This window comes from Camponotus vicinus, unplaced genomic scaffold (genome assembly GCF_025532165.1).
Source record: "Camponotus vicinus isolate PSW18456_S1 unplaced genomic scaffold, iyCamVici1.0 SCAF_2, whole genome shotgun sequence".
Classification (NCBI taxonomy): Eukaryota; Metazoa; Arthropoda; class Insecta; order Hymenoptera; family Formicidae; genus Camponotus; species Camponotus vicinus.
Window position 1 is genome coordinate 23,498,223 of NW_028141956.1, and position 25,580 is coordinate 23,523,802.

The 25,580-nt window shown below is 27.3% G+C and overlaps 2 protein-coding genes across 2 annotated transcripts; one reads left to right on the top strand and one right to left on the bottom strand.

The window, feature by feature from the left end:
* Positions 1-7: 7 nt before the first annotated feature.
* LOC145966853 (glycosyltransferase 25 family member) lies at positions 8-25,540 on the top strand. The gene is made up of 10 exons (XM_083091250.1): positions 8-331; positions 1,316-1,544; positions 2,012-2,354; positions 2,594-2,713; positions 2,983-3,172; positions 23,635-23,709; positions 23,895-23,952; positions 24,010-24,137; positions 24,562-24,762; positions 24,997-25,540. The coding sequence occupies exons 1-10, from the start codon at positions 144-146 to the stop codon at positions 25,172-25,174; spliced, it is 1,710 nt and encodes a 569-aa protein (XP_082947376.1). The 5' UTR covers positions 8-143; the 3' UTR covers positions 25,175-25,540.
* Positions 3,510-18,282, bottom strand: LOC145966854 (adrenocorticotropic hormone receptor-like). The gene is made up of 8 exons (XM_083091251.1): positions 18,144-18,282; positions 8,310-8,741; positions 7,391-7,477; positions 6,854-6,995; positions 6,663-6,776; positions 6,102-6,340; positions 5,021-5,208; positions 3,510-4,683 (listed from the first exon to the last, which is right to left on the bottom strand). The coding sequence occupies exons 2-8, from the start codon at positions 8,734-8,736 to the stop codon at positions 4,453-4,455; spliced, it is 1,428 nt and encodes a 475-aa protein (XP_082947377.1). The 5' UTR covers positions 8,737-8,741; positions 18,144-18,282; the 3' UTR covers positions 3,510-4,452.
* Positions 25,541-25,580: the final 40 nt, after the last annotated feature.

The following is a 25,580-nucleotide window of genomic DNA, read 5'->3' on the forward strand; positions in this document are numbered from 1 at the left end:
GATGATAACAACAGAAAAGGGGATCACGTCGTCGGATCGTCTCTCGACATAATCTGTTTCCGCACTTAAATCTTGACAGATCGCGTCGAGAGACGCACGCGAACCAGAACGCGTTAACTTTATACGCGCGTCAACTTTACACGATGATACTCGGAAAGTACCATCTTATTTATTTCGCGGTCAATCTCGCGTGGTTTTCTACGTGCGACGTATTTTCGAAGGAACCCACCGTGTTGATCGCTATTTTAGTCAGGAATAAAGCGCACACGTTGCCGTACTTTCTGAGCCTCTTGGAGCGACAGGATTATCCCAAGAAACGAATATGTCTCTGGTGAGTAACGAGACCTAACCTTACTTTTTTACTCCCACGCGCCGGCAAAATTCACGCGTGAAAATTTTTCAAGTGAAAAATATTTTAATAAAATAAAATATTTAATAAAATATTTTAATATTTTAATAAAATAAAAATATTTAAATTCATCGACGTAATAAATATTGAATTAAAGAGCTAATCTCGGTGCAGATTAATTAAAAACCTCAGTTTAAGCGCAAATTCGGTGAAATTATTTGACAATCTCCCATTACAAATTGTTATATAATTGTTATATTCGGCGAATTAAATTGTTTTTTTCATAATAGCTGAAAATACCGCAAATTTCATTCCTGTCGAAGTCATCCGGAAAATCGTCTTGATGAAATTTTCCATCATCGGCGCCTCGTCTTTCATTTAATTTGCCAACAAAATTATTTACAAACTTGAAATTGCCCGCCAATCAGTGTATGTTCGGAATTAAAGCGCGTAGTATCGAAGTGACAAGTGACAGGTGAGACGGTCTATTTACGAACCGTCATAATCGCAAGTGCGCATGCGTCAGATGTCATGTGACGTCACGGGACGATTGCGCAGCCGCATCGTTTCGCTCGAATTTTTTCACGCTTCTTTTGATCGTAAAATATAATATATCTTTGTAAGTATATATAATTCTTAATTCTTTTGAATTCTACTTTTTTGTCAATTTTATTATTAAATAAATATTATTAAATAAATATTATTAAATAAATATTAAATAAATATTATTAATAAATATTTACACAATAAAAGGAGATTTATACAATTAGAAACGTGACAAATTGAAACAAAAGCTCACACACACACATATGTGTACATATTTGAATTTATACTTCGTCTCACGTGTTATATTATTCCGACTAATTTTTTCTAATATAATGTGATTTATTTATATTACATCAGAAAAACGTATACAGAAGAATAATCACGATGAGATGACACGATTTTTCACACTGATTGTTTTAGGATACGCAGCGATCGTAATGTCGACAGGTCTATAGAGATATTAAATAAGTGGATCGGCTTAGAGGGCGAAAAATATCATTGCTTGAATATTCAATTAAATGCAACGTCGACGAGATTCGAGGATGAGAGGACATTTGCCGATTGGTCACCCCGTAGATTTGCTCACGTGATAGATTTGCGTGAACAAGCCCTCGATTACGCGAGGGAGATATGGGCGGATTTCATTTTCGTGAGTGAATTTCTTAATCTTAACGATACCTCTCTAATGAGAGAAATTTATCTTGAAAGAATAAATTATTTTTCGCGCGAATATATTTTTTCAACGACAAAGATATTGATACAAAGTTAACTATGAGCTAGAAATTTTCTTATAAATAAACTATAGATATTATTTTAACAGTTCGACATATTTATCGCATGAAATATTTGTTTTATTAACTCGCAGTTATTTATGTAATGTATATATGCGCGATTTTTCATAATAATTACGCTTACACTTTTTTATATTTTACACTTACATATTTTACGAATCTTTTTTGTTACATTTTTTTTTAAATTCGACCTTGATCATTTACTTAGAAATTTATAAATTTACGCTTTACCCGTGCATTATATGTTTATAAATGCATCATCTCTTTATCCGATCTATTTGTAAACGATTAAAAATTTATTGAAAAAAAATAAAATTTTTCACAGATGCTGGATGCTGACGTTTTTTTGACAAATTCAAGCACTATGCGCGACTTGGTACTTAAAGGACAGACTGTCGTGGCACCTTTATTGAGATCGGACGGCATGTACAGTAATTTTTGGGCTGGAATGACAGCGGAGTATTATTATGTACGAACGGATCTGTACGAACCAATCTTATTTCGCGAAAAAACCGGGTGTCACAACGTGCCTATGGTCCATAGTGCGGTGCTCATAGATCTAAGAAGATACGATTCCGATCGTCTGACTTACAAAGCTGAAAAATTGATTGCCTATAATGGACCCGAGGATGATATCATAACTTTTGCCGTTGGAGCAAATAAATCGAGTAAATATTTGAAATTTCATTTATCACACTTATTATATTAAATTCTATCATATATTTAAAACTATCACTATAATTAATAGTAAAGTTATTACACTTATCAGTTATAGATTTTAAAATTTAAAACTATTGACCTTTATTCACTTTAGTTCAATAAAAAATTTAATTTATCTCAACCATAAATTTTGAAGAAGATTTGTACTTATATGTGTAACATTTAGCATATTATATTTATATTGTAGATATACCATTGTTCGTGTGTAACGACGAAGTTTATGGTTTTGTCATGGTGCCTCTAGAAAATGAAGAAACTATCACGGAAGATATGCAACGGTTGACCAACACAAAAGTAGAAATATTGGGTAACTTGCCTCTATTATAAAACACACACAAAACAGAATATAATTAATTTTGAAGCACGTTTAGAATAATTAAATAATTATTAAATAAATCTATTAAATAATTATATAAATAATAATAAAGATTATGAAATAATATTCTAAATTGCGATTTAATGTGTTTTTTGCAATAAATCATTTTTTCATTAAAAATACTTTTTTGGTATGCATGTAATATTGTCGTATTGAATACATTAATTCGTGATGATTAGATTTGCATGTCTTTTGTGCAGCATTTAACGATTATTTGCCGTTATCGGACGATCTGAGAGAATTCGTGATATATCCGGAGAAAGACACCTTGGGTTTGGATCACATCTACATGATTAATCTTGTAAGAAGACCGGAAAGACGTAGAAGGATGCACAGACTTTTCGATGAACTTGGCATTAGGGCAGAAATTATTGACGCCGTGGATGGTAGGTAAGTCGCATGATAATAAATTAATATTTGTTATAAACGTAGAAATCCAAGAATATAATCAGTCTTGATAGATACGATGTTTCGTTTTGATCTATTTTGAGCAATTTGTACTTTTAAAATACGATAATTCTATACGTCCCATTTTTAAATATATATTTATAAAATATAGAAAGAAATATATATATATATATATATATATATATATATATATCCAGCAAACACCAAATAACAGTTATATAACTGTTAGTTATAATTTCCCACTCAACAATATAACTGTTACATGTTATGTAACAGTTACATAACATGTAACAATTATATTGTTGAGTGGGAAATTACAACTAACAATTATATAAATGTTACTTGGTGGGATATATGGTTTGCTGGGATATATACATACATAAAACAAGATATTTTGGATGAATAACTTTGTATTCTTCCTTTTCTATTTGTTTGTATAGAAATCCTATTTCTGCTAATAAGTTTCAAAGACAGATGCAATATAGATCATGCCAATGTTGCAATTCAAAAGAATATCGTGAAATAAAATTACATGTCAGTTACATGTCGCGTTACAAAATGCAATCTCGGTTGAGTATTTTAAAGTCGCAATGGAACATACAGAAGTCTATTGGACTTCGAATGTACAACAAATGAATGTGATAGCAGAGTTAAAAATATTGAGATACTCCAAATACACTCATCAAGTGTGACTTTAACGAAATAATTTCCATCATAAATCATTTATAATTTTTACGAGAATTTATACAAATATGAAAAATAGCTATAGTAACATACTGGACTTGGAATAATCACAACTGCATCAAAATAACGTAAAACAGAGAAAAAGAGAAGAAAGAGAGAAAAATAAAAAAATCAGATTTTTAATATACTATTAAAAGATTTCTGTAACTGTTATTTCGTTCATTTAGTTGTACTTCGTATTTACATGGCTGATAAAATATTTGCAAAAAAATATTTTTTTGTTACGTATCTTTCTTTTTCTCCTACACTGAGAAAAAAAAGTTGTTAACTTAACTAAACCATTTAACTAAATTATTATTTTTTAATTGAAATATTTAACTATTTATTAAATAAAATATTAAATTAAATAATACATATTAAATTTAACATGGCATCTATTTAACTTAAATAATACATATTAAATTTAACATGACATCTATTTAACTTAAATATTTAAATATTTCGATTAAACAAATAATAATTTAGTTAAACGATTTGGTCAAGTTAACAACTTTTTTTCTCAGTGCATATCATCCGACTTACACGAGTGTGTTGCCGTATTCGTGCGCATTGTAACCCGTGCACATGTACGTGCTTCCGTTTCGCGCTTTTCGGACGCTTATATTATGAAATAATCGACAAGTACCGGTCCTTGATTGCGAATGCTTACTCTCCTCGCTGCTGTACATTCTGCTAATTCCTCGGTTGGTGGTAAAATGATTGAGCGTTGTCCACTCGCAAAAAGCATTGTGCATTCGCTTCGTGGCGACCTGAAAAGAAACTTTTTCCTAAATTTCAAACTTATATTCATAGTTTAGAAAATCCGATATCCAAGCTCTTTAATTTGCAACAAAATCTTGACCGGTTGGATTCAATATTTCTGCATCAAACAATTAGAGAAGAATAAAGATTAAAGATTAAAATAAGATAATAATAAAGATTAAAATCTTGAGTTAAGAAAAATTTAATCTATACAATTTTTTTTATTCAACCACAATATTGATATATTAGTGAAGTATATTAGTGAAGTATATATTTTTTATATAAAATTATCATGTAATATATAATATAAATATTTTTATACCGTACAAAGTAAATAATTTTTACCTTAATCTCGTGCATTCTGGCTGCATAAATAATGGGATTGACCAAAGTCTTCAGGATAATAAGACCGTTAATTACGGCATAAATGAAGAATTTGATCTGCACCGATACTCCGTTTAATTGCAACATACAGTCGATACAGAACAACATGTTCACTATTACTGCAGGCATCCAACCGATTACGAAGCTTCCTTAAAAAGCGCATACGGTGTCATTAAAACTCAGATTTTATTTAATATAAATATACAGGGTGTCCCATTTTAAAAAACGCACCTCAATAATTCTTCAACGAAGCATTTTCAGCAAAAATGTCAGACAAAAGTTGTATGGTTTCAAGGGGGACACAAGATGGTGTCATTAATTTGACCTTGAATAGTTACTTGAAGGTCATGTGAAGATCACCTTCAATTTTTTAAATGGAACTGCTTACTTTTTACTGCATATTCTTGCAGCTCATCTCGAGAGCTTTCCAAAACACTATAATTAAGTTTTCATTAAGTACTTTCCGAGTTATGAGGCTTAAAATAATTTCTCAATTTTACATAAACCATAAAATATCTAGTAAAATATTCATTTTTCGATTATCTTACCTTAATACTTTTATGCACAAAATAATGAGAGGAATCAATTGGTATAAAGAAAACACATAATTGTTTCGAAGAAAAAATATGTAAATTGCAATTAACAATTAAATAAAAAGTAGGCGGTTCCATTTAAAAAATTGAAGGTGACCTTCACGTGACCTTCAAGTAACTATTCAAGGTCAAATTAATGACACCATCTTATGTCCCCCTTGAAACCATACAATTTTTGTCTGAAACATTTTTGCTGAAAATGCTTCGTTGAAGAATTATCGAGGTGCGTTTTTTAAAATGGGACACCCTGTATAATTTGAATAAAATAAATTTCATATGCCTATGATATATTTTGTATTTTTGCATTTGTGTCATTATAAAATAAATTTCATATGCGTATGATATATTTTGTATTTTTGCATTTGTGTCATTATAAAATTCGATACAATTGCAGCTCATCCTACGTAATGGTTTCTCTTAAATGCATTATGCAGTTCTCTCTTTCCTACCAAGTATGTATAAAGTTGTATGGACAGCTTTGACGTTCCGTGCCATTTGTCTAGAACTGTTACGCATTGCTTCCGCTGTTCTTCCACGAATGGAAAAACCAGCTCTACGAAAACGCAGTCTCGTGGCTTGGTGTTTTTTCACTATGCAGAATATGTGTATATAAATGCAGACCATCAGACCAAAGGGCCCGAAAAAAAGACTACTGAACAACATTCGAAATTTTTTGTGAGACAGGAATCTGAAAATTTTATTATATTTATATATGTATGTATTATCCTATGGCATATAATATATTCAAAAAAATATCACAGGCTTATATACATAAATTTATATAGACGCGAATATTTTAATTCAAGATCACTCGTAATTTTACAACTGCATAGTTTCACAGATGTAAATCAAATAATTTTTTTCTGTACTCTCTCTCCTGCTTTTCCTTATAATTTATTAAATTTCTTTAAAAATACGAACTTAGAAGTAAATTCTATGAATGGAAACATTACGTTAAAAGAGTCTTTAAGGTAGTAAGGGCCTTTATATAGTTTTAATGATATACTTACACGCTTTTTTTGCATTCTTCAGATTGAAAACCGTCGCCTTCAACTAAATTAAAGTACACGGCGAAAAAAGAAATTGGTAGCACCCACAATAGAATCAATAAAATTGTAGTATTTCTTGAAAGAAAGAGAAAAATTCTTGTAAGAAGTTGTGTATCGTTCAAATAGATTTTCGACAAACTAAATGATATTACTTGTATGTCAGAATCGAAAGATAGTGGAGCGGTCTAAGAATACCCAGGTAATGATTGACAGCTAAAGCCATTAGGTGAAATACGGTAATTATCACTCCTCCCAATCTCACAACTTCGAGTACCAATAAAAAACAACCCACACCTAAAAATAATGTGATTCTTTGATTCGTGTTTATTTCTAAGACATTTATTTTTATATATACGTATATTTGCTAAATCTTACATTTATGCAGTCTGTTTTATAATGTATGGATTCGAAAATAGAAAGAATTATGAATATATTGTTGAAAATATAATATATTTATGAATATATTGTTGAAAAAGTTATTATAATTACAATTTAAAATAATTTTATACATATATCAATTTTTTCTTAACATTTCTTAAAGCCTGCTAATAAAAATGTAATTTGTTTAAAAATCTAGTTATTGAATTTCTAAATTGAATCATGTTTGAAACTTGTAAAGTTACGTACGAAATGTATGTATCTATTTCTAATTAATTAACATTTAATTATGAAAATCAATAGGATCCTACCTTTCAATTCAATTCCAAGACCATTGGGTATGAAACTATTCATGATGAGTCCTATGCCTAGAACACTGCTGGAAAAAGCATCTGCACCTAGAAGTGCAATATGATTTTTAGATGTATTTTTTAAATGCTTTTTTATTTATAGAAATTTTTATTTATATATACTAACTTTTAAACTTTACAATAAAATATTGTTTCCGATACGTCCTTCAAGAGAAATCTTTATATTTTTATTTCATCAAATATTAAACAATAATAGAGTATTATTAAATTTATAAAACACGTTTTAAAAATATTGAAAAACACATAAAATATATATAAAAATAATACACATAATTATGCGTAAAAAGTGTTCAAATTTATTTCAAATTTATCAAAAATTCATACTTAGAAACTAGAAATACATGAAATATTATTCTTTACTTAGTTCAAATGTTTCAAATGTTTTCTTAATTTTCTTTGGTTGTTTATAACTTCAGTTTTAACTTTGAAAAGCTAATTCATGTTAAATTTTAATTACCAACATAGTTAATATTGAAGCTCAAGAGAATCACATAGTAAAAAGTTGAGACTTTATCGGATTTTTATTAAATGAATTGAAGAAGAGTCAAAAACTTTATTGATTTTAATCATTAACAGAAGAAATATTATATATTCAAAGATAGAGAAAAAGAGAGAGAGACTCTCTTTGTTTTTTTTTTCATTTATAATGTAAAATAACATAAAATTTGTATAAAACAAAAAGATGAAAGAAAAAATACTTTTTGTTTATAAAAGATATCACAATTCGGTTTTTACCGTTTTTAATATACGATATTTAAATTGTCATGGCAATTTTATTATTTCATTATTTTAATTTAAGTTAAACATATTATGTGAAGAAAAAAAATATTATTGTTAAATATAAAGAATATTACATTACCTGCTAAACTCAAACTGATGTACAATGTCGGACTGATCGGGCGTTTTATCCAAAATACGCTTATAAGAACCTTGATATTTACGGCTACCGAAATGACACAGAAGAAAATAAGGAGCGGTACTCCATATAGATATAATACATCGTCAATTCTGTCGATTTGATTCGACATATTCGCGATTTGCGCCGTTGACTCATTAATTATTATGTTCGTGCAGTCTGTCGTGCTCATAGATTCTATCTTCTTAGACATCGACTGATCAGTTACAGCGGTGTCAGAAATCGAAAAATTTGACGGACTATATGTATGTTGTTTCGACAAAGTTTTCTCGGATTGTATAATATCATCATCATCATCATCATCATCATCATATTTATTTCTATATTCATTTCTATTAATGTTATCTTTCCAATAATGAAGAATATTCATTGCATCTAAAAATTCAATAGCAGCTGATTACACTTTAGACCTATTCAAAGTTCTATTCGGGAAAATATCGCATTATTAATAAAAAATAAATAATCGCATTATTAATAAAAAATAATCAATAGAAATTTTCATTAAGAAGATTAGGATGTAGTGTTACGGACTATGTAGTGTTAGGATGTACTGCACAAAATTATTGTTAAGGATTAATAATAAAAAGTATTTTTCTTTAAATGTTATAATTAATGGAAATATTTATTTATTTTAATTATTTAAGACAATTATTTAAATTAATTTTTTATTCTAGAAATATGTCATGAAACTGAAGTTATATTTTTCTTAAGATATTAAATTTTTATTCAATTAATATTATAATTTTATTAAATTAATAAAGTTTGAGGAAACAAATATAAGATTAATTCAGATAATATTAAAATGGATTATATACATAAACGCATTTAACTTTAAAATATCATTTATAATAAATTTATAATTGATAAAAATATTAAATTGATATGCATATGTTTAAAAAAGGTTATAATATTTAAATTATTAAAAAAAGATTTTTCAGTAATCTTTATTTGTAATTTTATTTTTGTTAACATAATACATTTTTGAAATATATTGTGCATACATTTTATGCATTCTTATTCTGAGTTAAATATAAATAATATATTTATTTATCAAAAAACTAATGTAAATGAGATTCTTGGAAGACATATTATTTAATTACTCTTCTTGCTTCCCTGTTCTTTCCTTCGATCACTTTAACAGATTTTTCTTCTGTTCATTAGTGAACCTTCAACTTTTTCTGAAAGGTAGAAAAACCTTTTCTTGGAAGGTAGGAAATACGACAATACATTTTTGTTTTTTTAGATTTTTTATTTTACGGCGCTCCCCTCCGCGAATGAAAAATCAATCACATTATGTTCAATAATGGAAAATCAATCACGTTATATTCAGTGACCTGTATAGCTACGAAGAATTTCATACATTGTTTCTTTATTCTCGATTTATTCTCAGCATTCATAAGATCGATTTGCCGAAAATTTCCGTTTTCGATTGTTATTAATAAAATCAGATCCGATAACTTTAGGAAAGGATCATAATTTATAAGAAAGCCATTATTCAAGCGCCAGAATAAACCTGAAGAACCAGCCTAATCTGTAGAAAGCTAAGTACGTTATTCCCTTGAGAATTGATGAAAGTTTGAAAGTTCGTGTTTCCTTTATTAAATTTTCGTGCGCGACATTTTATAATTTTTGCGAATGTATAAAATTAGTATAATTGATAAATATTAATTTTTTTTTCAATGTAATTGAGATTCTAGAAAACACCTTTAAAGAGCTCAAATTATTTTTGTAATAAATTAGAAAAAAAAAAATTATCACATTCTTCTAATTTATTCTAATATAATACAAAATGTTTGTGATTTTTTAAGAGATATATAATATTCTTTCTCTTTTTCTAAACGGTACACAGATTTTCAAAATATATTCATTGAATAAGTAATTGTTATTGTTATGTATTTTTATATATTATTTTAAATGTCACAGGATTCTTTAAAATCAGATTAAAAAACATGTTAATTATTATTCATTATTTTAATATTATAAACATTTGCAAAAATGATTGCGGCGAATTTCCACACATTAAAATTTATTATAGCATTATGAATGAATTAATAACAAAAAATAAAATAAATTAGTTTTATATTTATATATATATATATATATATATATATATATATATATATATATATGTATATGTATATGTATATGTATATACATGTATATGTATATGTATATGTATATACATGTATATATGTATATGTATATGTATATACATATGATGCAGGAAATATCCTATTAGTTCTCTGCTTTTTTTACCTACCATGCGAAAAATTATTTGTATTTTCGTAATTTTACGGGTGTGTTCGTAAATTATGATTTGTAATTTATCATTGTGTTATATAGAATATTTTACGCGCAGTTCGTTATTTTATAATAGCAAATTCTGTCCCTTCTATATTGGAGTTTTCTCTATTCAAGTTTTCCTTCCATAGTATCCGACTGATTATCAATTTAAAAGGACAAGTTTTTCAATCAAATTTTAGAAAAAAATTAAATTTTTTAACTTCAAGTGTCCAATGAAAATTTTAGTTGAATTTTAATGGTAACAAATAAAACAGTGTTATATATAATGATTAGCAAATTATCATAGGATTACTTTTAATGCGTTTTTTTTTCTTTAAAGAAAAAATGTTAAATAAAAAATTTGTATAATTCATGGAACATTATGATGTTTCAAGCTATTTCTGATTTCACGATATTTATTTCTTATGTAATTTGCCTGTAGTGAAAAAATAATTAGTTGAAAACGAAATAAATCTTGTAAAAAAATGAGAGCAGCAGTCTGTTGGGAGAAAAAGAAATAAAGAGGGAGGATTATGTCTCGAAGAATAAATTTCAGAGTAAAAATAATAATGCCAGATTAGCTTAATGTATGGGTGACGTAACATGAGAGGAAAACTCGAGACGTTAATAAATTATTACTTATGCACGATATAAAAGAAGATCGATTCTCAGCAACTTGAATTTTCCCATGGTGAGACAAGCATTAATGAAACGATCAACAACCGCGAAAGAAACTTTTTCTTTATTCAACTTTGTATTGTTATTAGTCTCGTAGACATGTTTGCTTAAGATTTTTCATTTATTGAGATTACAAATCACACCGCGTGTATATATATATATATATATATATATATTTATTTATTTATTTATTTATTTATTTATTTATTTATTTATTTATTTATTTATTTATTTACTTATTTATTTATAAGAAAATCGTAGTAAATTTTTGCATTTTGTCAATATTTCTGTTATAAATGTTTTTTAATATAAATTTCATATATTATTATATAAATATTATATCATTATATAAATAACTTGATTTTTCGTAAGAGAAATAGCCAGAAAGGCTGCAAACTTTTACGTCTTGGATTTCAAGATAAAATAAAGGCAAACAAGATAAAATAAAGACAAACAAGCAAAAGTGAACAAACAAGAACAAAGATTGATCACTAGTAATTCTTTATGTATCTTCGAAGCGATGTAGACGATTTTTAACAAGATTTGATACACGGAGCGATATATATCGGAATAATTTTTTTCTTAATAAAAAGACAGAGACATGGATAAAGGAAAAAATAAATTTTTACAAATCACGCTTCAAGGATGCAAATAGATAATGAGATTTTATATTTTAGCCAATTGCAGTAGATTTTGTTTTTTAACAATCTTGTATCGATATTTATTATAATGTTTTTAATGTTATAATATTATATAATATTTTTAATGTTATTATTATCGATATTTATTATAATATTTAATGTTATAATTTTAAAAACTGGGAAGAAATATAATCTTTAATTAAATTTTAATAGAGAACATTATTTTAGTTTGTAACAAATATTTTGCAGGGAATTTTATCGAACATTCCGTATAAAAAAAACATATTTATTATTCCACAGGATGTAAGGCAGATGCAATGTGCATGTAAAATTGAAAAAACTGATGTGTATTTGATAAATATTTTTCTTGCTCTATTTGCTTTTTAAATTTAAAAATACAAAAATACACTTTATTACCGCGTAGAATAAAACTTTGTTTAGTTTACGTTTCGGAACGTAATAAAGTGTGAAAAAATATGAACAATAATAGATTTAATTAACCATCAATAATCGAGGGTTGAAAAAATTATATTGGAACATAATTATATTAGAGCATATGTATATCGAGGATTTAGATTAAAGGAAGGTAAACACGAAGAAAATAATATATATGATGATTGCATTTTTTTATACAACTTGATGAAAATTGTAGAAAAAATTAATTATTTGCAAAATATTTAAAAACATAACGGGCTAATACATTTTAAATAACTCATCTCTTGTCACAAAAATGCTGAATGTAAGAGAAAATATTATTTTAATAAATGCAGTTATGAGAATATTTATATTTTTTTAATATTATTAATAGAATTATTTTTCTTTCATAAATGTTTATTTCATAAATTTTGACGGATTGAATAGATAAATGCAATTAATATTGTGTATTTTCAAATTGAATATTACTTCCGAGACATTTACCTGATAAATTTTATTGTGAAATGATATAAATATTTTACATCCAACATCAATAAATAGTTAAATATAACATTCGATATTTACGTGAATCGATTATATGAATATTTTAATATTCGAAACCCCAGGAAGATCACGTATATTCGAGTTGAATAAATCAATTAAATTAATATAGTTGTATTTATATTATTTATTTATTATTTATATTTATATTATTTATTTATTGTTATTCTTTATTTTCAAATTGAATATTAAATAGTTGAAAATTCGATATATTTATGTGAATCGATTGTATGAATATTTTAATATTCAAGAACCGGGAAAATCACGTATAATCAAATTTATTCTATCAATAAATTTCTTTACTCAGATATACTCTTCGGATATATTCTTTACTCGGATATAACCTTAATGTGGAGATGTCTCCACGTGGAACCGATCTCCTATAAATTGTATTAAATTTGTTAAAAGCTGTCGTAGCGAGGCTTGCTGCAAACTCGCAGAACCTTATCCTTCTTCCTTGTCCCATTTCAGTATTGTAACAGCAGCGCACGTCTCGTGAGTGATAAATATCCTCCCAGGGGTAAATGATACACAGTTTAGATGAAGGAGGAATCGATAGACTTTGTTACTTTGTTACTTTGATGCGTAAAATACGCACGTCGTTGTAGCGTAGTTCAGATAAGTGTGAAACAGGGTGCTTTTTAGATTATTTTAGCCGCATTTGATTTTGTATTGTCGCTTCTCCGGTTTTATTCAAAGATTTTAATCGATGGCATTAATTGCTCAATAGCGCGTGAAATTCAACGTATGCAATTCATATATTAATTATTATGTAATTTCAAATGCGATTTTTAATTAAGATGTAAAATAATACATTATTCTATATCTTTGAAGATTCTCTCATGATAACGGAATCATTCACATACGCGAATCATTTTAACATATGAAAAATAGAATCAAAATAAATGAGAGAAGATGAATCAGAAAGAAAGAAAGAGAGAGAAAGAGAAAGATGAAAGTTTGTATTGTTTATCTTTATATTACATCGACATTTTGCAATAAATTCTTTACTTTTAAAATTAGATTTTATTAATAGTATCATTAATATAAAAATCATGCAGTACTGAATAAAAAAATAGTATTTAAAAATTTTTAATTTCTTGTTTCGTTTGGTTAAATATTTTGAAAAAATTATCTTTTTTAAATAAATTTTATATCGATGATATATGTTACTTATGTTAAAGCACTAAGTTTTGTGTTTAATTTTCCCATTTTTGTATCTCTTAACATATCTCTTTTTTTTTACCTTTTTGAGTCTACCACAATTTCAATAAAATTACATGAATACATTTAATTAAATTTGCATAATCATTAGAACGGTAAATTGCAGGTAATTTCAGTAATTTGCATATTCCACGACAACTCATAGAAAAATCGAGTGGATGCTTCTTGTAGATAGAATTGAAAGGAAAATAAGTTATAAATAGTGGTACCTCTCCCCTCTTCAATTATCGGATGTTTCATGACATGTTTAATGAGTATGATAAATATGTTTTCTAACGATATTTGCGCGAATACATTATTAATCCTGAATTATATTTGAGACTGCTATGCAATATCATATTAAGCAGTCCGAAAAGGACTACTACCTATTCCTCTCATTATTTTGTGTATAAAAGTATTAAGGTAAGATAATCAAAAAATGAATATTTTATTAGATATTTTATAGTTTATGTATAATTAGGAAATTACTTCAAGCCTCATAACTCGAAAAGTACTCAATGAAAAGATACTTTATTATAGCGTTTTGGGAAGCTCTCGAGTTAAGCTACGAGAATATGTAATAAAAAATAGGGGTTCCACTTAAAAAATTAAAATTAACCTTGCCCTGACCTTGACAACGCTACTCAAGGTCAAATCAATGGTACCATCTTATGTCCCCCTTCAAGCTATACAACTTATATTTGAAACATTTTTCGATTTAACGCAGTGTTTCTGAGATATTTGAGTGGATCCTTTGGAAAGCTTTTGGAGAGTGGAAAACGGGACACCCTGCATATATCAAATAACAAAAAAAATCTCAATCAAGAGATTGATGGAAATGCTTAAAGGATATGCGAGCAACATTCAGAATTTCGAAGTAAAATCGTTTCTGATTTAATTCTAATTTAACTCCAGTGGAAAAAATATATTTTATAAAATTCTAAATCGACTCTCAGATAAGATTAAAATAAATAAACATAGTTATGCAAATAAATCCACAGAAGCTTTCATATCTTTTAAGAATAGATAATATAAAATGCACTACGTAAATATTGTCAATGTTGTATCTAGATTGTTTTGTTAGAACAACATTTTTCAATCAAAATTTTATTACGAAAATTTATATATTTTATCTTTGAAAGATTTTATTTTATCTTTAAGACACACAAGAAGAGATCTTTTAATTCTGATATGACTGGAAAGGAACCCGGAGAGACAAAAATAAATTAATTCTATTCCAGATTTCCGAAATCCCTGACGATATCTTGAGAATATTTACGTTATAAAAAAAATAATATAAATAATATGACAATAGTTACATATCTTCAGAAAAATTTAGCATATCTTTAGAAAAATGTTCTTAAGATCTTATCCTGCGAGAAAGTTTGTGTGAGATAACTCAAGGATAATTTCTCCCATAAGACATTTCGGAAGAATCACAAAAATCTCCATTAATTTCGTGCAAGTCGTTGATCTCCAAAATACCGATGCGTAAAAATGTAATATGTAGAAAGTTGGAAGTTATATTCCTTTTTAATATTACTTTTTAAGATAAATCTATATAAAAGTTTTAGATTAATTCTTTTTTTAATATAAAATATATTCTTTATGAATTCTTTTCTCGGTCAATTAGTCCTTATTTAGCATTGAAATATACCAATATTTTCCCAGAACTTGCTTTGTATGTCGGCGATAAGAAAGATTGATGCATGTTTTACTTGAAAGTTTCAACAGCCGACGGCGCGAAGTTCCCTTTTCGCTTTTCGCAATTTTTACCCAAGCGTAGGCGCGATATTATCGACACGTGTTGCATCTCGTATGATCAATGATTTGAAGAAGGGTCTTTTCACATCTTTCGTCTGATGAAATTAGGGTGTCATGGTCAGAATAAATAAAAACACGTTTCGCAAATAGAAGGAATATGGAAAAAAATAAAACAGACAGAAGATAAGTATGATAACACATTGATGCGAAAGAAATGGATTTTTTCGTATCATTTTTGCTCGCACGTGTGCACGATAAATGATCAAAAATTCCTCTCACGTGTCGCGATACGCAATAAAACATTTTCGCCAAATCATTGGATCAATAAAATGGGACATGTGTGCCGAAGATATAAACAAACCAGTCATTCTCATGCCGAAAGTTAAAATATTTATTTCTTATAGAGAGAGAGAATTCCCCACTTCTATTTTTCGTATTATCTTTTAATAATTGATTTATCATTTATTGATCATTATGAAGTCAATTATTTCCCACTTTATGTGTCTACACAAAAATTACTAGTTTGTAGAGTAATCATAATTCACGTTAATAGTTCTTGAATTGACTAATTAATCATGGAAATTTGAAAATTATGCTGTTCTTCACAAATTAAGCGACAAATTATTAAACATAGATAAAGTTATATTTTCGTATTAATATCAAATAGATTTTAATGCATTATATATATATATATATATATATATATATATATATATATATATATATATATAATATCGAAGATTAGAAAAATTTGTGTTACATAATTATTTTCCGTAAAAAAATATTGACTTCAAATTAATCAAAGAATTGTGTTGTTAATATTTAATGATAAATTGGGACAATTTGTGTAAGTAAGAAATTTGGAGAAAATATTGTGAGAAAATAAAAATTAAAATAAAATCTGTAAAAAGAAAAATTATGAATTACCCTACATGTAACAATAAAATATGTTTTTTTTTCATATTTTTTTCTTTAAAACCGGTGGTTTTATTTCTTCAGATCATTTCTATTCAAATCGCCCATTAAATCCACCTGGAACAGGCATAAGGCTTTGGTGAAAATTAGAGTGGTGCCTTGTTTCAGAAATGGGGTGAGAACAGCCGCGAAAATTCTCGTCTGCTGACACGAATAAAAATGTATCTAATTTGATTGGCTTCTTTGAGAGGTGAGTTTTGTTAGAAAAAATCGTAGAAAAAATTACGTTACATATTTATATACGTTACATAATTTATTAACGGTGGAAATTTTAGTCATTATTAATCATTAGCTCCATTACAGTAGAGTTTACACAAACCACAGACTCATAATGTATTTCAGAAATTTAATTTTTTGCACTTTTAAATATTTTGGATATTATCTTGAATTTTAAATCAGATAGTATGTAATCAATAATTATAGAAAGATGATGTTATGATTAAAAGGAAAATATATATATATATATATATATATATATATATATATTTAATGTGTATGTGTGATTGATTCAATAAAAAAAATCTATGAAATTAATATTTTTCCAATATATATATATATATATATATATATATATATATATATATATATTTATTTATTTACTTATTTATTTATTTATATTTATATGTATATATATTTTTATATATAACGAAAAATAAATAGAGGAAACACACACACAAAAAGATTCGAAAATTGGTAACTTATTGTTTTTATTTTTTTCATTTTAAATTAGTTATTTTATTTAAATTAAATTTTTTTGTTATAAATTTATTGCTTAAATTTCCGATTTTATATTTATTTCTATTTAATATCATAAAAGAATAATAATATTATTTGTAACAGAATAAATTAGTACATAATCACTAAATAAAAAATACAAGTACATGCAATTAAAGCTTGGTAATTAATTGAACCTGATTGCGATATATGATATACAATGCATTCAATGTATATTTAATAATGCATGCAATGTTAATTGTGATATGCACTGCAATTGATGCCTAAATACGAGCGCTATATCTATATTAATTCTGCGCACGCGAAACAATTTAATATTATTTAGAAGGTACAAGCGTTATGCATTATTTTACGCGAATTGCACGCTAATGTAATTTAAAAGTGATTAATATATAATAGAAATTTAATGAAAAATTAATTATTTATCCGTGATTACATTTATGAATAAATTAATTAATTTATAAATACGCGTGCGTGCGTGCAAAACGCGTAAATACGTCACGCACATGTAACACATACTTACATGAAGTTTCCCTCCGTAACTTGTCAAAATACTTTTAATCTTTCGCGTTATACCGTCGTTTTCGTGTAACTATTACCGCACAGTGTTACGATCTTCTTATGATATTTATTGAAATGCGATGCAACATCGAGGGAACGAGGGTCGGTGATAAACTGAAGGATTTTCGCATACGCTGTTCGGTCGAGCCCTTTCGAAATTTACCATGCGCAGGCTCACGGCGTGTCAGGCGCAGAATGCGAATGTCGCGCGCTTGGAAAAAAACACTTTGACGTATGAAACGAAAGAAAAAAAAAAGAAGAACCAATCCCTTAATATCGATAAGCGTCGATGATGCGGAAGATTAAAATGCATCCTACGCGCATTCGTTATCGTCAGTTTGTCGAGGATACCTGAATGAACTTCGCAACCGAGAAATATTGATCGCTTTAGACTTACGATTATGCACAATATCGTCATTGTGTTATTATATTTTAATGACATTCCTTTAAAAAAAAATAGAAATAAAAGATTCTTTCCTTGAGAAAAATGTTGAGAGAATTTTCAAATAATTAACGATTGAAAATGATATGATAAATCGCGTTTTTTAGGATACTATTTTATTCTTTAATTATTTTTTAATTAATTTTAGATGGAAAATTTGTCTTAAACTGGAAATTATTGGATAAATGGAAAGCTAAAAAGGAAGCATATGAAACACATAAAATAACAATAAGATATAAATGTAAAAGAAAATGTTTAAAAATGCAATTATGGCACTTTTTATTGGTACAATCGATTTTTTTTACGATTTGGGACAAACCCTAAAAGTTTACTTTTACGACACAAACGCTTACCCGAAAAATTGTTATATTTATACATACATATATACGATGTCTACTAAGAAATCAGGATAAATGAAAGCTAGCTGCAGTAAATAAATATAAATTTTTTTCTTTTCTGTGAAAAAAAATATATATATATTTTAAAATATGTACATTTCTGTCTATCTCAATATGTTCACATAACATTGAAACTTTTAGGTGCTATTAGTCAATTCATTTCAGAGAAAGGAAGTTGAATATATCGCGTGACTTTGCACTAATAATCAGATTTAAGTTCGAACCGGGGAGCAAGATAGCTTCTGCGCGCTTTCGTATATCTTTACTCTTGGTTAACTTCTTGATAATGTCTCAAGAGCATTTGACAGAGAATATTCAAGAAGACTTGATCGAATTTGCGCGAAAGCTGATTAAATCTAGTCGCATTAATCAATGCCCCGATTTTTCAAATACTATTTGCATAATTGTTTAATTATATTTCGAAATGTGAATTTAATAATAATAAGTTTTACATATAATTATTTAATTTTTAATTGTATTTTATTTTTAATCTGCCGTCCCCCCCCCCCCTCCCTCCTTCTATTTCGGACTACATTTCCTTCAGATAATCCTTACATATATATATGGTTTGTTTAATATATTTTAACAACTATTTATGCGATATTTTCTTATATAATTGAATGAAAAACATGATCCTGTATATTTTCATAATTTATGTAAACATTTGATATAGTAAGTGACGATATATCTCATTCTTTCAACCCTCGTACTCGGCAGTTTACTTTTATGATTTGGGGGTAAAGAAAACATATTCTTTTTTCCCTTATATTACGTATTGATGTCATATTTTGAAGAAAGTATATTGGCTTATATCACGATCAATATTCACACAAGCATATTTTTTTATAAGGATAAAATATAAAACTTATGTCAATCGAAATACGTAAAATTTTTGTTTTGCTTCATTTTCCATGATCACTGTCTTATATTTTATTATTTTCTTTCGATCTCGTAATCACTTTTTTAAGATAAGATCGTTAGAAAGCTTTAACATGACACATCAAGTTAAAATTCTGCTGGAAAAAAGTCAAAAAATGTCGATACTTTTTGTTCGAAAGTGATCTAAGATTAATATTAGAGACGGAAAATTCGCGGTGATTTCGTAAAGTAAGGATGAAAGGACACCGAATAAAACTTAATCGAAATGCCAGTGCCTCTGGGGATAGAATCTCCTTCCCGGAAGTGAGATTAGGTGGTCAACGTAGGCGTATAATCCAGATTAACTGAGAAGGAAGTGTAATTTACGCCACCGCAATGCGTAGCCATCTGTTTCTTGGTTTAAAGTATCTATTTTTAAATGATTTCTTTCTTTTTGCCAATTGCGTATTCTATCAATCTTATCACTAATCTAATAACGCGGATATTAGAATGATAATTCACATATCGTTCGCTACTTGTTTGCGTGTCATCAGACATCTATCATTTCAGCGAACTGAGATAATCGTGTAGGGTAATTTAGCCTACTGATCAGAAAATCAGCAAACGTTTCTTCTATCTCGTTCAAATTGCTTTCAAAATAAACATAATTTTTCAATTTAAATAATTTAAATAATTTAATTAACAATTTATTTAACGATTTAATTAATCAATCCTGCAAATTAATTATTAATTAAAGTTAATTATGCAAAATTAATTGTGCAAACGATAATTGTTATATGCAGATTTTAAATTTGAAAAACCAATCGCACCCACACACATACGCTTTATATGCCGAAATTTAAACTTTGCATATCGACATTTATTTTCGTTATATTGATATGACGCTTATTTAAATATGAGAGTTACATAATCATCTGTTTCTGCAAAATATTTTGTCGAATGTAAAAAAGTAACGTTATTATATGAATTTTTGTATTCTCTACATCTTTATACGTTATTGCACGATTTAAAAATATACAAACATTTTAAAGAAAACATTAAAGAATTTTCTGCTTTAAATTATCATATATATATATATATATATATATATATATATATATATATATATATATATATATACATATATATATATATATATAATTTTAATAAATGGGGAAAAGATTAAAAAACTTTTTTTAAAGTATTACATCATTTTAACATCACTTTAACATATGGTAATCGATCATCTCTCTCGCGAGACACTACTTACTTCACTTTAAAGAGGCTTTTATATAACAGATACTTTTAAGACTTCTCACGACTCTTCGGTTAATGCGTACAATGTGACTACGACGTTTGTTGAGAATAGAATAATCTCGTAATCAATATTAATGTACAACACGATGGAACGTTGATTTTGCTCGGTTCTCTTTCGTTTCGATCGTTTCAATCAAATTTACTAAGTGAATTTTGATAACATAACACACCATTTCTTACAATTGGCGACATATTAAAAATTGACATACTAATTGTAAGGGAAAGAATGTGAAATCGATGAATGGGAATTCTTGTCTCCGAACATACATATGTCTTCAAAACGTGAAAAAGGAAGCCATAATGTTTGGCTATTTACATATAAAGACACGTGACGATACCATATAGTGCATGAGACAAGAAACGAGATAAAACGAAGACGGATATCTCGCTCTGCTCTTATCGGGTAATTGATTGAATTTTAATCGATTTAAACAGAACCGCTTGTCGGAACGAAATTGAAATATCACATGAACACACGGTTAATTATTCATGACATACTAAAAATCGATCTACTAATGTGCGCTCAACATATTAAATACACTCTCTATACGTGAATTATTTGCGGCAATACTTTTACAATATTTCGTGGTAATGCTTTTACAATATTGTCGCGAGAGTACTTGGCTTTCTCTGGATAAATTTTCCAGATATTAAGATCTCCCATCAATATCAAGGTTGTATCCATTGAGAATAATCCAGGAGGATTTATTAATATAATTTTTTTTTTAATTTAATATATAATTTGTAATTTATTTTATAATTGAGAGATTTTGCCTTTATTGTATTTGAATATAAATGAATAAATTTACAACTTAAAATTACAAATATATATATATTTGCAGATATTAATTCGAAAATATAATATATTCGAAAATATAATATTAGATTTGCCGATTATTCACATGAGAGATTATGTCTTTATCGAATTTTAATATAAGTGAATAAATATGCAAGTTAAAATTAAAAATAAATATTAATATTCGAAAATATAATTAGATTTGCTGATTGTTTACATAATAGATTTCGAATGATTCTCGGAAACAATAATATACCATACGAAAATAAACGTTAAACATTATGTAAATTAATTCATTGCTGCTGCGATATATTTAACGCAGTATAAAATAAATTCTTGTGAAATTTTGTTTTTGAATTTTAAATTAATTATTAATTAAACGATTAATATATTACTGCTTTCCACCACTTAAATCCGTCTAATTTGATTATTATAATTCATTTTTGAATTTACGTCATATTATTTTTGGAACTTTAAATTAATTATTAATTAAACGATTGATATATTACTGTTTTCCATTATTTAAATCCGCCTAATTTGATTATTATAATTTATTTTTGAATTTACGTCATATTATTACGTCATCTTATTATATGCTCTCTCTCAGTTTGAATATGAAGTTACATTTAGGTCAAAAGGCAAAAAATTAATAATTGTTTCTCTAACTCTGCTAGAATTAATAATATTTTATCCGATATTTTATCAATGATATTTTATGTTTTATTTGAAACATCGTAAAATAAATATCGCATAAAATATCATTGACTTTAGCAGAGTTAAAAAGAAATGTCCGTAATTATTTAAATGTGAATTATAATAAAATATTTATTAATTTATTATAATATGTATTAATTTATATTCTTTATCACCTTGATTCCTATTAGGAATAATAAAATTCTATTTATAATAAATAAACTATGTGCGAGATATACCGTCATTGCAATATAATTACTTGTCGTTTATCAAAATTTAATTAATTGTTAACTGTAATAATTGTAACGAATTATGTTTTTATAAATTAATTTTTATAAATTTAATTACGATTTTATATATATCAGAAGTTTTTTATTATTTTAATCACTCGAACCTGCGATTCATATCTTACTGTGTTTTCATTCGAACATTACGTTTAGATTAGCGAAAAAAATCTAAAATATAGGAATACACTTTACTTCATAATAATAAATGACCCTAGAATATTCACTTCAATAAAGATTTATTGTCGTGATATAGTTACGTTGATTACGTTATTATTAATTATTAATAATAATAATCATAGTAAATTACTTTTCGATACTTGTCACTTTCGCATTTAGGAAAGGAATTTGACAATATAAGGAGCAATCTCGCATCATTATTTTTTCATGCAAGTCGTGCCGCTCGAATGATAACAAGACGACCGTCTTAACAATAATATAGAAAAAAATGATAGCCAAATGCTATACAATAATGCTATTACTTTAATACATTAATGTTATTACTTTAAAATATTCAAGGCGTTTTGTAATATAAAAGACTAAATTTTCTATGTCTTCTTGCATTCCCATTTTTTCCGATAACTGTGTGAAACTTATGACAAATGTATTAATTCTTTGTAAACTTATTTAATATCATTTCGTTATTCTTTCTTATCGTGTTATAGGACTTTGAACGAGAGTTCTTTGAAGAAATGGGGCGTGATACCGATGCCGGAATATTTTGATCCTTATCATAAAAGGTGAGAGTGCACGGTGAAAAGAATTTAATTTAATCAAATTTGAAATTAGAAAAAGGAAGAGAGAAAGTTTAGACAGCCAGAGCATTTCACAATCTATAAAATTCCTTTAAAATATGAAATTGCGTATATTATCAGATTCTCTTCTCAAGAGTTGTCTTTTCATGTGATCAATAATTTTCCTTCAGGCCGATGACGATGGGTGAGATTGGTTGTTTCCTCAGTCACTACTTGATATGGCAGAAGGTAATGAGATATTCTTGAAAATATATTCGTTGACTACTGATAAAATAAATAAATTAGGTGCTAGAGCACGGCTACAAGAATGTCATGGTGCTGGAGGACGACGTCCGCTTCGAACCATTCTTTCGACAGAAAGTCAATTACGTTTTGGAGGAACTGTCCGCCCTCAGAATCGAGTGGGACTTGATGTAAGTTTCCTGACAAAATTTATTTAAATCAAATTAATTATCAAATATATTTCTAATTAAATCAAATTAAGTGTAATTCTAATAATTTTATTGCGCTCTAATTTCCACATATATAATTAATAATAATAATTAAATTTCCACAATTATCTCGTAAATATCACTTTAATTTAAAATACATGTATAAAATACATATATATGATACAACAATTTAGAGAAAAAAATAGAAATATTAGAAAAAGGAAATATATATAAGAAGAATAAGAAAATATATGTATAACCGGTTGTATTAATATTTTATTGGTGGATAAATCAGATTGAATAGAGACAAAGGAAATTTATTTGATCGAAATTAGCTCTATTTAAGAGATATTGATGTAAGCAGATTTAAAAAACTACACATTACATTTTCGCAATCTTATTTTAGATACGTGGGGAGGAAGAAATTGGTGAAATCCGAGAGTCCTGTAGAAGGCTCTAAATTTTTATTGCACGCGGCATATAGTTACTGGACACTCGGCTACATTTTATCGGAAAGCGGAGCGAGGAAACTGATCGGCGCTATGCCTCTCGGGAAATTAGTCCCCGTCGACGAGTATCTTCCCATTCTTTCAGATACGCATCCTAAGTATGTGTAAAATAACTAATGCTCATAGTTTCGAGGATAAGTAGATGATCAATTGAATCAAGCTAGAAAAAATCAGGTTAAAAAATCAGAAGGAAATAAATCTCAAGAAGTGAAAGAAATTGTGCACAATACAAAATAGAGCCTTTTGAAAATCGCAATCAATTTCATAATGTTTATGTGATTATGCTTCAATTCACTTCGGTGAATACTATATTCAGTTTGTTATTTCGACAGGGAACAGTGGGCGGCTCAATTTCCTATTCGAGATTTAATTATCTTATCAACAAATCCACTCCTGATTTATCCGACGCATTATACCGGCGAGGACGGTTACATCAGCGACACGGAAGACTCCAAACTTATGCAAAATAATGTCACGCCTATTAAGTCGGAAAATCGATATGAACTATGATTAATTTGGAGATAAAAAAGAGAATTTTGAATTATCTAGTCGAAGAAATCAACTAAAATTTTTAGCTGAAGTTTATTTTTTCGCGATATTATTGATCTACTGCCAATATACTCTCATTATTAACTTGAAACTGATAATGATTAAATATAGTCATATATATAATATAAATAATACAAGCATTTTTATAGACAAGTTGCCATAATTTTATAGATTTTTCTTTAAAGAAATATACAATTTGTTCGAGTTTATACATACATAAATAATTGTGCATGCGCATAAATATATTATTTTTCGATTTTTATCGAATGTAGACACGCAAGAAAATAATTAAAATTACTATTGTGAAAATTGCTAAATTACTGAAGAACACTGTGTAATACAGAAAATGTTTTTATATTTTTATATA

Bases quoted from the DNA above. Each gene is read 5' to 3' on its own strand.
- LOC145966854 (XM_083091251.1), bottom strand. From the start codon at position 8,736: ATGAATATTCTTCATTATTGGAAAGATAACATTAATAGAAATGAATAT. The intron at 6,341-6,662 runs GTAAGTATATCA...TAAAATTTTCAG, and splicing joins GAAGAATGCAAAAAAAGCGT to ATTCCTGTCTCACAAAAAAT. The intron at 5,209-6,101 runs GTAGGAAAGAGA...GCGCTTTTTAAG, and splicing joins TACAACTTTATACATACTTG to GAAGCTTCGTAATCGGTTGG.
- LOC145966853 (XM_083091250.1), top strand. From the start codon at position 144: ATGATACTCGGAAAGTACCATCTTATTTATTTCGCGGTCAATCTCGCG. The intron at 2,355-2,593 runs GTAAATATTTGA...TTTATATTGTAG, and splicing joins CGTTGGAGCAAATAAATCGA to ATATACCATTGTTCGTGTGT. The intron at 23,710-23,894 runs GTGAGAGTGCAC...ATTTTCCTTCAG, and splicing joins TTTGATCCTTATCATAAAAG to GCCGATGACGATGGGTGAGA.